This window comes from Mchenga conophoros, linkage group LG11 (genome assembly GCF_057382185.1).
Source record: "Mchenga conophoros isolate Kocher_MC1m ecotype Shallow Benthic linkage group LG11, M_conophoros_male_GT1.1, whole genome shotgun sequence".
In the NCBI taxonomy this organism is placed as follows: Eukaryota; Metazoa; Chordata; class Actinopteri; order Cichliformes; family Cichlidae; genus Mchenga; species Mchenga conophoros.
This window is the reverse complement of record NC_140536.1, coordinates 37,201,032-37,214,479: the sequence shown is the minus strand read 5'-3', so window position 1 is coordinate 37,214,479 and position 13,448 is coordinate 37,201,032. Positions and strand designations below refer to the sequence as shown.

Genomic DNA, 13,448 nt, shown 5'->3' with positions numbered 1-13,448 from the left:
TTCTTTGAGCTTTTCCTTTTTCCTCCTGTGTGGCAGCTTCTTCATCATTCGTTGCCCCTCATTTACATCATCCCTCCTCTGCACATGTGCAAACGTCTCAGTCTTGGCTCTCCACAGACTCTGTCTCCAAACTGCTCAAGCTGAGCTGTCCCTCTGACACGTCCATTTATAATCCTGTTCATCCCGGTCTCTCCCAGTGAAATCCTAACATCTTCAGCTCAGCCTTCCACCTTTTTGTCTCAAAATCATGCGTCACAGCAGGTCTCACTACCATCTTGTAAGTTTGCCCTTTCACTTCTCCTGCTATCCTTCTGTCACAAATGACCTCTGACACTCGTCTCCACCCTGGATGCGCTCTCTCTTGTGCACTGTCCATCACGTTGGATGGTTGAGCACAGTTATAGGTAATTAATATTATGAATGGTACCGAGAAAATGAAGTGTCAGCATAGACCTTCAGTTTTGGGAAACGTGGCACATTATATGTATGTTGACTGGGGGTTGGGTTCATTTAATAAAATCCAAGGGGAAGCACAAAAGCCCAGTGTAAGACAAATAAGCATTATTTTGAACTGTGACTCATGCAAAGCTGCTCCAGTAGAGTCCAACATTAAAAATGTGGAGCTGAGAATGAGCAGAACGAGTGCACTTCAACAATGTGTTGTTTTTAAGCCTGCTATGTTAGCCATCGTGCATGAAGTAAAGCTTAGTAAGTACAGTGGAGTAGAGACTAAACATTTCTCTCTGGACTGAGTGAAAGCATAAAGTAGTATAACGTGGAAATACTCCAGTACAAGTACCTCAGGGTTGTACCTGAGTGCTGTCTTTGTGTAAATGTGCTTTATTCCTCCACAGCCAAACCTGAGGGCAGTTTTTAGAAGTCAAGTCTGTTATATTCTTAATAACTCAGTGCCTCTGTTCACTGTTTATGGCTTTATTATTTTTACAGGTTCCTAAAGGAGATTAGTTGTTTTCCCGACCTTTGTACAGACATTTCATCTGAATTATAAATCTATAAATCTTACCCTGAAATATTACCTGTAATACAATCAGTGGTGGGCTCGACTTTATTTTATACTTTTAGGTTTTGAGGGTGTCCCTGGCAATTACATAATCCAGAATAAGGCCATGAGTTTCGTGAGGTGCATAAATTTCCTGCTAGGCGAGTGGCTAAAGGGTAAATGGCACAGGAAGCATAGCAGGATGTGTGCTGGTAGAGAAAGCTCACTGCAGTACTTTCCATTTAATCTGAATTTGGTTCACAGAAATCAAAGCTGACATTCATTTCGTTGGGAGGCACTGCCGTCAGCTGTCAGCAGGTTTTGAACTGCTGCTCTGTATGATAATCATATTTTGGGTTCAGTAAGGGTGTGTCTATAGACGGGCACACGGAGCCCCCCCCAAAAAATGTCAGCTAGGACCCATCCATCTTTAATATACAGTCTGTATACTCATTCCAAAGTCGTCATTTAAAACTGTGATGATCTGGAATTTAAAGATAAACAACTCACTCATCGCCTGCAGCAGGTTACAAACACATTTAAGGTAAGATAACATTTATGCTTTCAGAAGACAAGCGTTTAGATGAATGATCGCTGTGGCTGCCTCTGCACTGAATCACCTTTGTTTACCTGTTTCCGCGAAGATAACAGTTATCGAGATGACAGGCCAGCCACCTCGCTACAGCTTACTTCCTGTCAGCGCCTCAACGGCTCAAAGCAGCATGGATGTTGTGGTGTCAGGCCTGTGGTACAGACTCTTCCCTCGACAGTGCTTTGGGAGAAACCACAGGGTGGATCAAATATTCACCAGGATGTCCTCCTGCCCAGAAATAGCGATCCCGCAGCTCTGTCCCTTTTATTTCGACCAGGTCACCTACATCCTTCCTACCACGCCCCTGTAGGTACCACCACTCTGATGGACAGGCGGTTCTTTAACTTGTGTATTTGATTTCCTAATCATCTTCCTCCCACTTCAAGGGGCAGCGGTAACCTCCAGCTGCAATGCTTCAACTCACGGGCAAACTTAAAAACAGAGACGCAAAGACCGGCAGGGGTGCGCCGAGAAGCTCGGCCCAGCACCGGCATCCATCTGAGTCGACTCTGTCAACTCCAGAAGCCAAAAAGCGGCAGCAGTTTATCCACACGGGACTACATCTATCTCATGTATGGCTCCCACTGCTGATTAATAAATGTATCTATTTTATCTGGTAAATGTTGCGATTGTACCTGATATTACTTCAGCCATTAAAGAACAGGTAACTTTTGTGTTGTTTGATCCCCATCGATGAAGCCAAGTCCCACCCAGAGAGTGAGTATCAGGTCTAAACGGGTGCTTCGGTGCCACAAAGATGAAATGAAAAGGCTGGTGCTGGTCCGGAGTGGTGACAACGCAGCGACTGCTGGATCTGAAAAATGAAGTCAGCATCGAAGCATCTAAAACTGCCGTGGCTCTAAGGTCCACCCTAAAATATGCGAGACTGCGTTTAAATCAATTAAAGTGACTCCCGCTTAATATTCTCCATCGAATAACAAACATTTGTTGCTGCTCTAATGGCTCAGCCAGAAGTAGAAAAACAATCACCATCATTTCCTGTTTTTATGGAAAACATCTTTAATGTATTTCTCGGGTTATTCGGACTACACACAGATACAAATGCTCTATCCGAGCTACAGTCAGGGCCAGATATTTTAGGAACCAGAGGAGCGCATGTAGGAAAACACACTCCTTCACATGGTGGTGTGACACGGGGCTGACGTGAGGCCACGAGCGCCACAGTGAGTAAATTTAGTCCAAAAATCAACGCAGGTCGTGAATTCACAAAAGACTCGCCGTAGTTACAGACACAGACGGAAATCAATAACAGACGTGTGTCTGGACATCTTTATTCTTCCCGATGATCTTTTCCGTCTACTTGTAGAACTCGTGCTCCTGCTCGTCCTTTTTGATGACCGTTTTGTAGGCTTTTTCAAAATCTTTGGCGAGGACGATGTACCTGTTCTCTCGCACTGCCAACATGCCGGCCTGAGACAAGACAAGAAGTAATCAGTTTTATCTTATTAATGAAAGTAAATAAGGTTAAAACCATTATAAGTCTAATTTAAAGTTCCCAGAGTAAACACAACATCTCACACAGGTGGTTTTTGGCCACGTTTGGCGCTCGTTTTATGATCTTGTAGCTTTAAATTGAAATTGAGCCGACGCTTTTAGGAAGAGGTCGTCAACAAAAGGTCGCCGATTCAGTTCCCTTTAGGTGGCGTCAGGAAAAGCATCGGACGGAAAACTCTCCCAAATTTAAACACGTGGAGCGAACGGCTCAAAAAAGCTTCTACATTTAAAACTGGCTGATCGAAGTAACATTCAGCTCACAGCCGATCAAATTTTAAGACGTCTCCAAACTGTATTTAAGACATTATCACTAATAACTCATACTTAATGGATACATTATTTTAAAAAGTGTAAACAAGTAGGTGTAGCGCATAGCTCACCTCCTGGCAGATGGAGTTGATGTCAGCTCCAGAGATCTTGTCTGGTCGGGCCACATCTGTGTGTCAGTGAAGGCCGAATCAACAAAAACAGCATTCAATGAATCAGCAGCAGTGATGAGGTGTCTATGGAGGAGGTGCGATGTAAACAGTACGCAGGGAGCACATTTTCATCTCTAACACTTTACAATGCAAAGCAAGCCGTTGGTGTGTTTTATGCCAAACGCGAGTGTGGAAACCAGTTCGGCCCTGAATCCAAGTGAATAATGTGGAGGACAGACATGCAAAAGTAAACGCAGATGGAAGGACTCGCAGACTAAACACAACAAAACCTCCAGCCAAAGAAGTCAACAGCCCAGAGTCGGAAACGAAACCCAACAATGTAGAAACTCACAGTGAATCGTTTAAATGAGAAAACCTGAAGTGAGACAGTTACTACGTGCTGAGGTAAACGCTGCAGAGCGGGAACAAAATAAGCTCAAGGGCCAAAAGGATACAGTCCTCCAGGTCGACCTCCTCCGACAGGTTCATTTTACTGGTGATGGTGGAGAAAATGAGACGCTTCTGCCTGCGGTCGGGCAACGGGAACTCGATCTTCCTGTCCAGACGACCCGGGCGGAGCAGAGCCGGGTCCAGAGTGTCGGCTCTGTTGGTGGCCATGATCACCTGAAGACGGGGAAGAGGGGTTGACATGTTCTTAAAGCACATGATTGTAAACGTGACATGTGATGTGTTCACTTAATAAAGGCACAGATGATTATTCTTTAACTTGGACTGTCTCTCCACAGGGGTTTCCTTGAACTCTTAAGCTCTTCAAATGAAAAACAGAAAAAATAAAGAGAAAACCAACAGGTGGAGGTGATGGAGGACAGCAGGGAGTGACATCACTCTGCTGTAAACACCGTCGAGCTGCAGTGAGCCTGCGTCGTGTTGTCGGAAATCTTTGCTTTTTCATGGCATTTTCAACTATTTATAAAAAGATAACGCACAATGAGCTTTATTTATTACTAATCTCCCATTTATTTACAATGGTTATTATATGAAGTACCAGTTTGGAATACTTGGATCTCGCTTCTTTAAATCCTCCACGATCTGCCATTACGGCCCTTTAGATCTAATTTACCGCTCCGACAGCTGCTGAACTTCTTGACACAGTAATTTTGAATTTTGGAAGAAAACACAGTCTTTGTATATTATTCTGTGCTGGGATGATGAAGAATGGGACTGGATACTGTGGTAGAATAAACTAATGTCAATGAACTAAAGGTTACTTAACTTTAGAGACGTGTGTTGTTTTTACTGGACGGGACAGGAGGAGGATTTACTCCAGGCTGTACGTCACGTAAAGTTCAGACTTTGGACAAGAACATCTGTGATATGTTAGGAATTCAGTCTCAGAATATTTATTCTGGGAAAACATCCAGAGTTAGAAGAAGATAAACATACTAAGAAAGTGGTCCAAACCAGCGTCACGACAGGCAGATTGATCCTCATTAAAGGCCTTAAACTCACTTTGGAAATATGGCAAAGAAATGATTCGGAAGAGTGGATAATCATTTCTTTGGAGGACTACTCTCGACTTGAGCTGCGTCCAAACAGGAAGCACCGTGGCGACTGAAGACCACATGATCTCAGTGAGATTTCCCCACATCGAGCGACTATAAAAAACAGAAAATAACCCGAGAAACTTTTCTCAGCTTTCAGGCGATCGCCTCAAGTGACTGCCAGTGAGAGCACAGCAAAGGCCGATTGACATGTAACCTGACAGTAAATATATTAGTGAGTTACCTAGGCAACCAGAGCCTGGAATTGTCTGCCTGCAATTGAACAGCAATCACCTTCAAAGCAAGCTTCAGACCACAAAGAGTAGACAGGATTTACCTACACTACATGAATCTGTTACATATGATAAATATGCTCACATAAATAAGCACAAATAAAAGCTGTTAATGATACAAATGAGAATAAATACGATACAGTGTTCCTGATTATTTCTGAGCGTGTGCATTTGTAACATTTTAACCATCAAGTTCCTGCACTTTTCTCACTGTAAGAACTATTTTGGCAGAGAAAAACAAATCTGCCCCAAAAACCTTTCTGGGTTATAGCATTCATCAGAACAGGAAGGAGTTCTTTGTACAAGTCTTAGCTGCACTCCATGTGTAAACAGCTCAAGGGCAAAATGTCCATTTAAGGTGCTGATGAATGACGCCGTGAGCCTCGGGGATGCTCTCTAAGCTGGATTGCAGCAGACGCAGTGATAACGATGCAGTGAATGAAATGCAGCTCGAGTCAGCACGCAGAGATGTGGTGCAGCCACAGGGGGAAACAGTTAAGAGGCTCGGCTCACCTTGACGTTGACATTCTGGTCGAATCCGTCCATCTGATTGAGCAGCTCGAGTAAGATTCTCTGCACTTCCCTGTCAGCTGCAGAGGAAACAAAGAGGTTAGACGGCCGAGTTCGTCACGCAGACAGTCGCGTGCAGGACAGGGGCTAAAAACAACATGTATAAAAGTCGGGCTGTTTCGTACCTCCGGTCTGTGCATCGAAACGCTTCGTTGCGATGGCGTCGATCTCGTCGATGAAGATGATGGCGGGGGCGTTTTCTTTTGCCAGCCGGAACACGTCCCTCACCATACGAGGACCTTCCCCCAAATACTTCTGAACAAACTCGGAGCCGACCACGCGGATGAACGCCGCTGCAGGCAGAGAGAAAATCGGTGAAACACAACTTATTATAAAAATCACATTAAAGCCTTTTAAAGTTAAATGTATTGCAGGTGCACATCACGTCCTGCTGCACTTACCTGTAGTGTGGTGAGCCACGGCTTTGGCCAACATGGTCTTACCGCAGCCTGGAGGTCCGTACATAAGGACGCCCCTGGGAGGGTCGATGCCAATCTGAGGAAAGAGTCAGAAGGCTGAATATGACCGAGTGGTTCGTGATTAAAAAAATAAGTCATGTAACATCCTTTGTTTACATTTGTTGCACAGTCATTGTTGACAAACATCTTCATGCATTTCTGCCACCTTCTGGCCGTAGCTGTGTACTACAGTCTACATGTATCCCCCAATGAGTCTTTTTTAAACTTTCATGGAGCTAAAATGTACAAAGTTAACATGTTTTATTCAACAGCGACTGAGATCATAAACCTATCAGGAAGGTTTTTACTGAGGTTCTCTCATACACATGTATACAATAATGGTCCTGCAGGTCATTATGAAGAATCAAGGTTAAGGTTTACACTGGCTTCACTTTCCAAACGCTGACACGACGTCCATATTTTATATACAGCCTGTGGCCAGAAGTCATGTGACTAGTTTGGAGCACGTCTAGGAAGCATAGACGACCACTGCGCTCAGTGTAAATCTCATTTTACCTTTTTAAAACTTTCTTTTTGAACCTTTGTGTTGCACTGCTAAGACCAGGTGTAGTTAACACTTGGCTTTAGTTACCGTTTGTGCGTCTGGCGTTTACCAGTGTGGACCATGACGAGTGTGAAAATGTCACTTGAATATCTGACCTGTTTATAGAGCTCAAAGTGTGTGAGAGGCAGCTCCACAGCTTCTCTCACTTCCTGCTTCTGAATGTCCATACCACCAATGTCGGCATACATCACGTCAGGCTTTTGGTCTGGAAGCAGAAACACACACAAGTTAAACCAGCTCTGATGGTTAAAGTGAACGCGCCAGCTTCAGATATTTTTAATGAGACGCGAGTGCAGAAACAAAGAAAGCTCCGGCCCACTGTGATGAGTTTCCACGACAGGGCTTGAACATGTCAGAGCCTGAAGTCTTCGTACCTGACGTCAGCATCATGATGCTGCTGTCGGCCTCCGGGGGGAGCACGTCCACCAGAGCGTTGCTGTGCTTATGTAAGGCCACCGAGGCGTTGGGCTTCAGCAGCTCTCTGTCGATGGTGCTCAGGATCCGCACATAGTAGTTCGACCCTGAAAGGTTGACAACGAGGAATGAGGAGGAGGAACAGGGCTCATTACACATTTAAGGCGTACACGGCACATGGCACATCTGAAAGCCGGAACATGATAAAGCCCGTATGCATCATCTGCAGCTTCATTCATTTATAATCTATGGGTTTAATTATTTATCACAGAGTCAGGTTAAAGGGCTTGCTGAAAGATAGCAAAAACAATTATTACTGATTTCCAAGTGATGTAATATTCCATTTATGCTAATAGAGAACCCTTTCTTTTGGTTTAGTAGATCTATTAAAGTTTGCCTTTTTGCCCCCACAGTACCTGTAGTGGAACCAACAATAGCTGTGTTCTGGTCAACAGCTTCCAGGAACTGGCCAATGACGAGAGGGATGCTCTGTATCCTCTTCACCTCCTCCTGAGCGTGCAGGAACTCCTTCTTCAGATTCTTCTGCTCATCTTTGATGTACTCCTCCTGCACCTCCAGGAACTCGAGCTCCTGCTGCAGCTTCTGCAAAGACACAGCAAAAGCAGCGTGAGAGCCTGCTGGAGATGAAGGTCACAGGTCACAAGCTGCAGGTCACATCTGCAGCTTCCATGCCAAAGGCTGCTCGATGAAAACAGCCACAATAACTTCACCTGGATTATTTAAAATGATGATTAGAAACAAAATTTTGAATTCAAACTAAGCAAAATGTGAGAGTGCTGAAGGACACAGTTAAGTCCTGAGCAGAGGGCGTTTTGACTGTAAACTTTGTCTTGCAGGGACCACCAGCCCACAGTAGCACAGGCTGTTTATCCTAACCACACACACACTACGTGGAATTCTGAGTAAAAAATTATTTACTTGATTCTATAAACATTTTTTGAAATTTGTTTGACAGCTCTGAAACCAACCTTTTTCCCCAGCTGAGAAACACTGAATGTTCCAAAGACAAAAGCAACCGTTATTAAAATGGTCACCCTGAACATCCTCTCAACACTTCAACTATTGGTACTGTTACTGAGGCCACGTCCACACATTGTACATGCTCGGCACTTTTCCTCGACATTTCAAAGAGCAGGAAAGTGATGGTGAAGGTTTTTCTGTTTTCTTTCTTTCTTTCAGCATCTCATAGTAATACTACTTGCTCATGTATACATATGTCACTGTAATGAAAATAAACACAGATGTGCCACTCACACCAGAGTGTGCGTGTAACAAGCTGAAATGACACCAGAGCGCAACAAGTGGCAACAGCCGTGACACCATTTCTGGCATGTTTGTGAGGGCGACAACAGCAAGACAATGTGGACACAGAAAGCTGCAGACTAGGGCGATATGCCCTAAAGTCCATATCACGGTATAATTTGAAGCATGTGCGGGAACGATATGTATTGCGATATATTCTTTTCTTCTGTATAACGTATTTCACACACTATAAGGCACACTTAAAATCCTTTAATTTTCTCAAAAATCGTCAGTTTGCCTTTTGTATGAATTCTGATTGTGTTTACTCACCTCGAACCGATTTTATGTGCTACACGGTGCGCAGAAATCTGTCCAAAAATTATACGACTTTGGTAAGCTATGAAGCCGCCCTGCTTGATGGATTGTCGGAGCATTATGGCTGCCGTAGTCAGGAGCCTTGCGGAGTAATCTGGGTCCTAAACTCCATCAGCTTCAGGTCCCAAAGTCAAACGAACACAGCAGCATCACTGAGAGTTAAAAACTGTCTAAATTATTTCATCTGTAATAAAATCATCAGCGTTGCTGCTTTACCAGGTGTAACTATTACGTTTAACATCCATGCAAACAGAATTTATTAAATTCAACGGAGTTAGAAGTTAGCAGGAAGTTAGCTCGCTAGTTTCCACCTAAACATGATATAGCATGTTCTGACTGAGAGATTTCTGAGAAAATTCAAACGTACAGCTCTGTTATCACTTCCAACATAAATGAAACTAAACAGCAGTGACGTTTGCAGGGTTTCTGAAGTTGGACTACCTGGTATATAATGTTGTGCTACGTGGTAGCTAGCGACACAGCTATGTTAGCATAACATTAGCACAGTGAAGCTGGAGGATGAACGCCAACTTTTTTTCCACTCGATAAAAGTTAACGTGAGGGATTCTGGTGGTCAGGGACAAATGCAATCGCATAGCAGGATGCTGTACATTTATTTGCCACTAAAAACACAAGGATGGCATCTCCATTAAACCTCTCATGACATGTCTAGATGACATTAAAGCTTGGTTGGCTCTAAACTTTTTAAATTTTAATGAAAAGAAAACAGAAGTGTTGGTGTTTGGACCCAGTGGTCCCTGTGAGTCCTCCTCTGTTGTTTTAGGATCCCTGGAAGTCTATTTTAAACCTGTTGTTACTGACCTTGGTTTTAAGTTGGACAGTGATTTTAAATTGGACAACCAAATCAGAGCAGTGGTGAAGTCCAGTTTTTATCATTTCAGGCGACTGGCAAGAGTAAAATCTTTTCTTTCGAGGCAGCACCTTGAAACAGTGATCCATGCTTTTATTTCTTCCCGCCTGGACGACTGTAACTCACTTTATGTGGGGGTCAGTGAGTCATTGCTCTCACGTCTGCAGCTGGTTCAAAATGCGGCTGCACGACTCCTAACAGGAACTCGAAAAAGAGAGCATATAACCCCCATGCTAGCCTCTCTGCACTGGCTGCCTGTGTCTTTTAGAGTTAATTTTAAAATTCTTATGTTTGTTTTTAAATGTCTTCACAGTCTTGCCCCGCCTTACCTCTCTGAGCTTCTTCATCCCCACATACCCTGTCGGTCTCTCAGGTCAGCTGACCAGCTGCTCCTGGACGTACCGAGATCCAGGAGGAAGCTCAGAGGGGGCGGGGCCTTCTCTATTGTGGCTCCAAAATTATGGAATGATTTGCCCATGCATGTTAGAGAGGCCCCTTCACTGTCCACTTTTAAATCACGTCTTAAAACCCACTTTTATTCCTTGGCTTTTAACCTCAGTGAGACTCAGTTTCTCTTTTAATTGAAGTAGTTATTTAATTAATGATTTCACTCTTCTTTTATTTGTGTTTTATTTATATCTCAGGTAATTTTATTTTACAGTTCCAATGTACAGCACTTTGTGCCAGCTGTGGTTGTTTTAAAGTGCTTTATAAATAAAGTTGATGATGATGATACACGGGCCAAACTTCAGCCTGGAGAACAATTGAGATAATCCATCCACAATACGAGGTTATTCGTTAATATAGTGCAACTACATGGGAACAGAGCAGCTGGAGAGAATTCAACATTAATGAATCAATGGTACGGAAGTGGAGGAAGCGCAGTTTTTGGCTTTCCCCATATTCCAAAAGTGCTTTGTCTCTTTGTTATTTGCCATAATTTGCAGATGACATTGTTTCCAGCTGCTGCAATGCTTTCGACCAAAACAGGCGCAGCTTGTTTTTTGAAGCCTAAAGGGTACATGCATCCACATTTCTGTCAAGTGGACCCAACAAAGTATAATCCTGGATCTATAATGCACCGCCCACTGTTTTCCAGGCGGTGAACTTCAAATAAGTACGGGTCTCTCACTTGGTCTGTTTTGAAGTCGCCATTAATTTGCTGTTTGCTACTGAAGCAGATCCACCGAGTCAGCTGCACTTCTTCTCCTGTGTCTTCCACCACATCCCAGCAGAAACCTGCCGATGCCCATTTGAGAAGAGCTTTGAAATCAGAAAAAGCCACTAATTTGGACCTAACTGCCTTCTACATGAACCTGTGTCCCCCACCTCTCACTTTCCCTTCCTAGCTCAGGAAGTAGAGCAGGTCACCTAATTGGGAGGTTAGTGGTTCTAATTCCCTAGTTGGGCAAAATAATGAACCCCAAGTTGTGAATGTGTGCATTAAAAGCACTCAGGTGTGTGAATGACGCAAGTTGTACAAAGATATATAAGAACCACTAATATAAGTGTCCTTTCACGATAGGATTTTTCAGGACTCCTGTAGTCTTTTTACCAAAGTGGACCCATTTAAGTGTGTGTAAATCTGTGAAACGTAAACAGCAGATAATAAGACCTTATATCTGGTGTACAGGTCCTCCAGATCTTCTGGTTCTGGTGCCAGGAAGGAGAGTCCCGTCTGAGGTCTGGAGCTCAGTACCGCCGGCATGTCTTCCTGCGAAGGCGACAATAAAAACACAAACATGTGGCGTTATAAACAGCCCTCAGCATTCAGGGACAAATACAAAATCACAGAGACCCGCACAGCAGCTGCTTTACACAATCATCACAATCATTAGCTACTTTCACAGCTAGCTACCAATAACTGACTACTTTGCGGTGCTTAAAACACCGAGTTCCGCAATTAAACCATCATCTGACTAATTAATACACACATTTACTGAGTACGGGTTTACAAACTCCTCACATACTTAGAAAACAAATCATTTTCCTTGAGATCTGCGAACGTGATGCTAACATTAGCGGCTAACTGGATGACATAGCAGCGGCGCTGAGAATGAATCGGCAGGTTTGCGGTTCACCGTTTTAACGACCAGCAAAACAAACTGCGACACACACACGCTGACAGACACACTCTAACACGTGAGTTTACGAAAGCCCATCACACAGAATTCACTGTAAGAAAAGGAAAACCGGGGAAACCGATTCTTACCGGACTCTTCTCAACAGACACCAAATCCTCCATCTTCGAGTTTCTTCTTCCTCTACGGCTTCCGTAGTGCGGTCGGGAAATCACTGTAGAGGTGCGTTAGCGCCACCTGCTGAAGTGGAGTGTAAGCGTTCTTCTTCCTTCCTTCCTTTCTTTCTTTCTTTCTTTCTTTCTTTCTTTCTTTCTTTCTTTCTTACATTTGTACTGGTGGTTGGCAAACAATTGAAAGGTGCATTATCGCCACCAACTGGTATGGAGTAGGGTCTGGAACGACGCTCAAAAAAAAAAAAATCCTCAAATCCTTCCAAACAGGTTCCCCTCTTTTAAAAACTGAAATAAGGCCTGATAACTTTTACTTCCCGATTCCTTTCGCAACAAATCAACAAGATCCAGTTCGATTTTTAGGTTACTGAGATTTTGATTGTCTCCTCCTCCTCATATATATATATATCCTCATATATATATATATATATATATATATATATATCTCCTCATATATATATATATATATATATATATATATATATATATATATATATATATATATATATATATATATATATATATATATAAAAACACCCAGCACGCCCCTGCGGGCGGTTTATCCTTCAAGCTCGGGTCCTCTACCAGAGGCCTGGGAGCTTGAGGGTCCTGCGCAGTATCTTAGCTGTTCCCAGGACTGCGCTCTTCTGGACAGAGATCTCCGATGTTATTCCCGGGATCTGCTGGAGCCACTCGCCTAGCTTGGGAGTCACCGCACCTAGTGCTCCGATTACCACGGGGACCACCGTTACCTTCACCCTCCACATCCTCTCGAGCTCTTCTCTGAGCCCTTGGTATTTCTCCAGCTTCTCGTGTTCCTTCTTCCTGATGTTGCTGTCATTGGGAACCGCTACATCGATCACTACGGCCGTCTTCTTCTGTTTGTCTACCACCACTATGTCCGGTTGGTTAGCCACCACCATTTTGTCCGTCTGTATCTGGAAGTCCCACAGGATCTTAGCTCGGTCATTCTCCACCACCCTTGGGGGCATCTCCCATTTTGACCTCGGGACTTCCAGGTTATACTCGGCACAGATGTTCCTGTACACTATGCCGGCCATTTGGTTATGGCGTTCCATGTATGCCTTGCCTGCTAGCATCCTGCACCCTGCTGTTATGTGCTGGATTGTCTCTGGGGCATATATATGTATGTATATATATATATATATATATATATATATATATATATATATACACATACATACATATACATACACACACACACACATCACCAGGTATTGTAAATTCTTGATTGTGGCTCTTTTACTTATTAGGTTATCATTACTTTTTCACACAGGGCCAGGTAGGTTTGGATAACCTCTATTCCCATAATAAGTGGTTTATCATTTTAAAACTGCAG

General features: G+C 43.5%; 1 protein-coding gene and 1 long non-coding RNA gene across 2 annotated transcripts; one reads left to right on the top strand and one right to left on the bottom strand.

Annotated features, from left to right (window-relative positions):
* The first annotated feature begins 1,444 nt into the window (after positions 1-1,444).
* Positions 1,445-2,233, top strand: LOC146564969 (uncharacterized). Its single transcript, XR_014894473.1, has 3 exons — positions 1,445-1,544; positions 1,645-1,898; positions 1,979-2,233. It is a non-coding gene; the product is annotated as an uncharacterized LOC146564969 (long non-coding RNA).
* A 354-nt stretch (positions 2,234-2,587) lies between these two features.
* psmc4 (proteasome 26S subunit, ATPase 4) lies at positions 2,588-12,208 on the bottom strand. The gene is made up of 11 exons (XM_085292786.1): positions 12,050-12,208; positions 11,453-11,551; positions 7,745-7,931; positions 7,289-7,435; positions 7,010-7,119; positions 6,293-6,386; positions 6,017-6,184; positions 5,835-5,911; positions 3,982-4,150; positions 3,488-3,543; positions 2,588-3,023 (listed from the first exon to the last, which is right to left on the bottom strand). Exons 1-11 carry the CDS (start codon positions 12,080-12,082, stop codon positions 2,910-2,912), a joined length of 1,254 nt encoding a protein of 417 aa, XP_085148912.1. The 5' UTR covers positions 12,083-12,208; the 3' UTR covers positions 2,588-2,909.
* Positions 12,209-13,448: the final 1,240 nt, after the last annotated feature.

Bases quoted from the DNA above. Each gene is read 5' to 3' on its own strand.
- psmc4 (XM_085292786.1), bottom strand. From the start codon at position 12,082: ATGGAGGATTTGGTGTCTGTTGAGAAGAGTCCG. The intron at 7,436-7,744 runs GTACTGTGGGGG...TCAACCTTTCAG, and splicing joins TATTGTTGGTTCCACTACAG to GGTCGAACTACTATGTGCGG. The intron at 6,185-6,292 runs GTAAGTGCAGCA...CTCTGCCTGCAG, and splicing joins CGTGGCTCACCACACTACAG to CGGCGTTCATCCGCGTGGTC.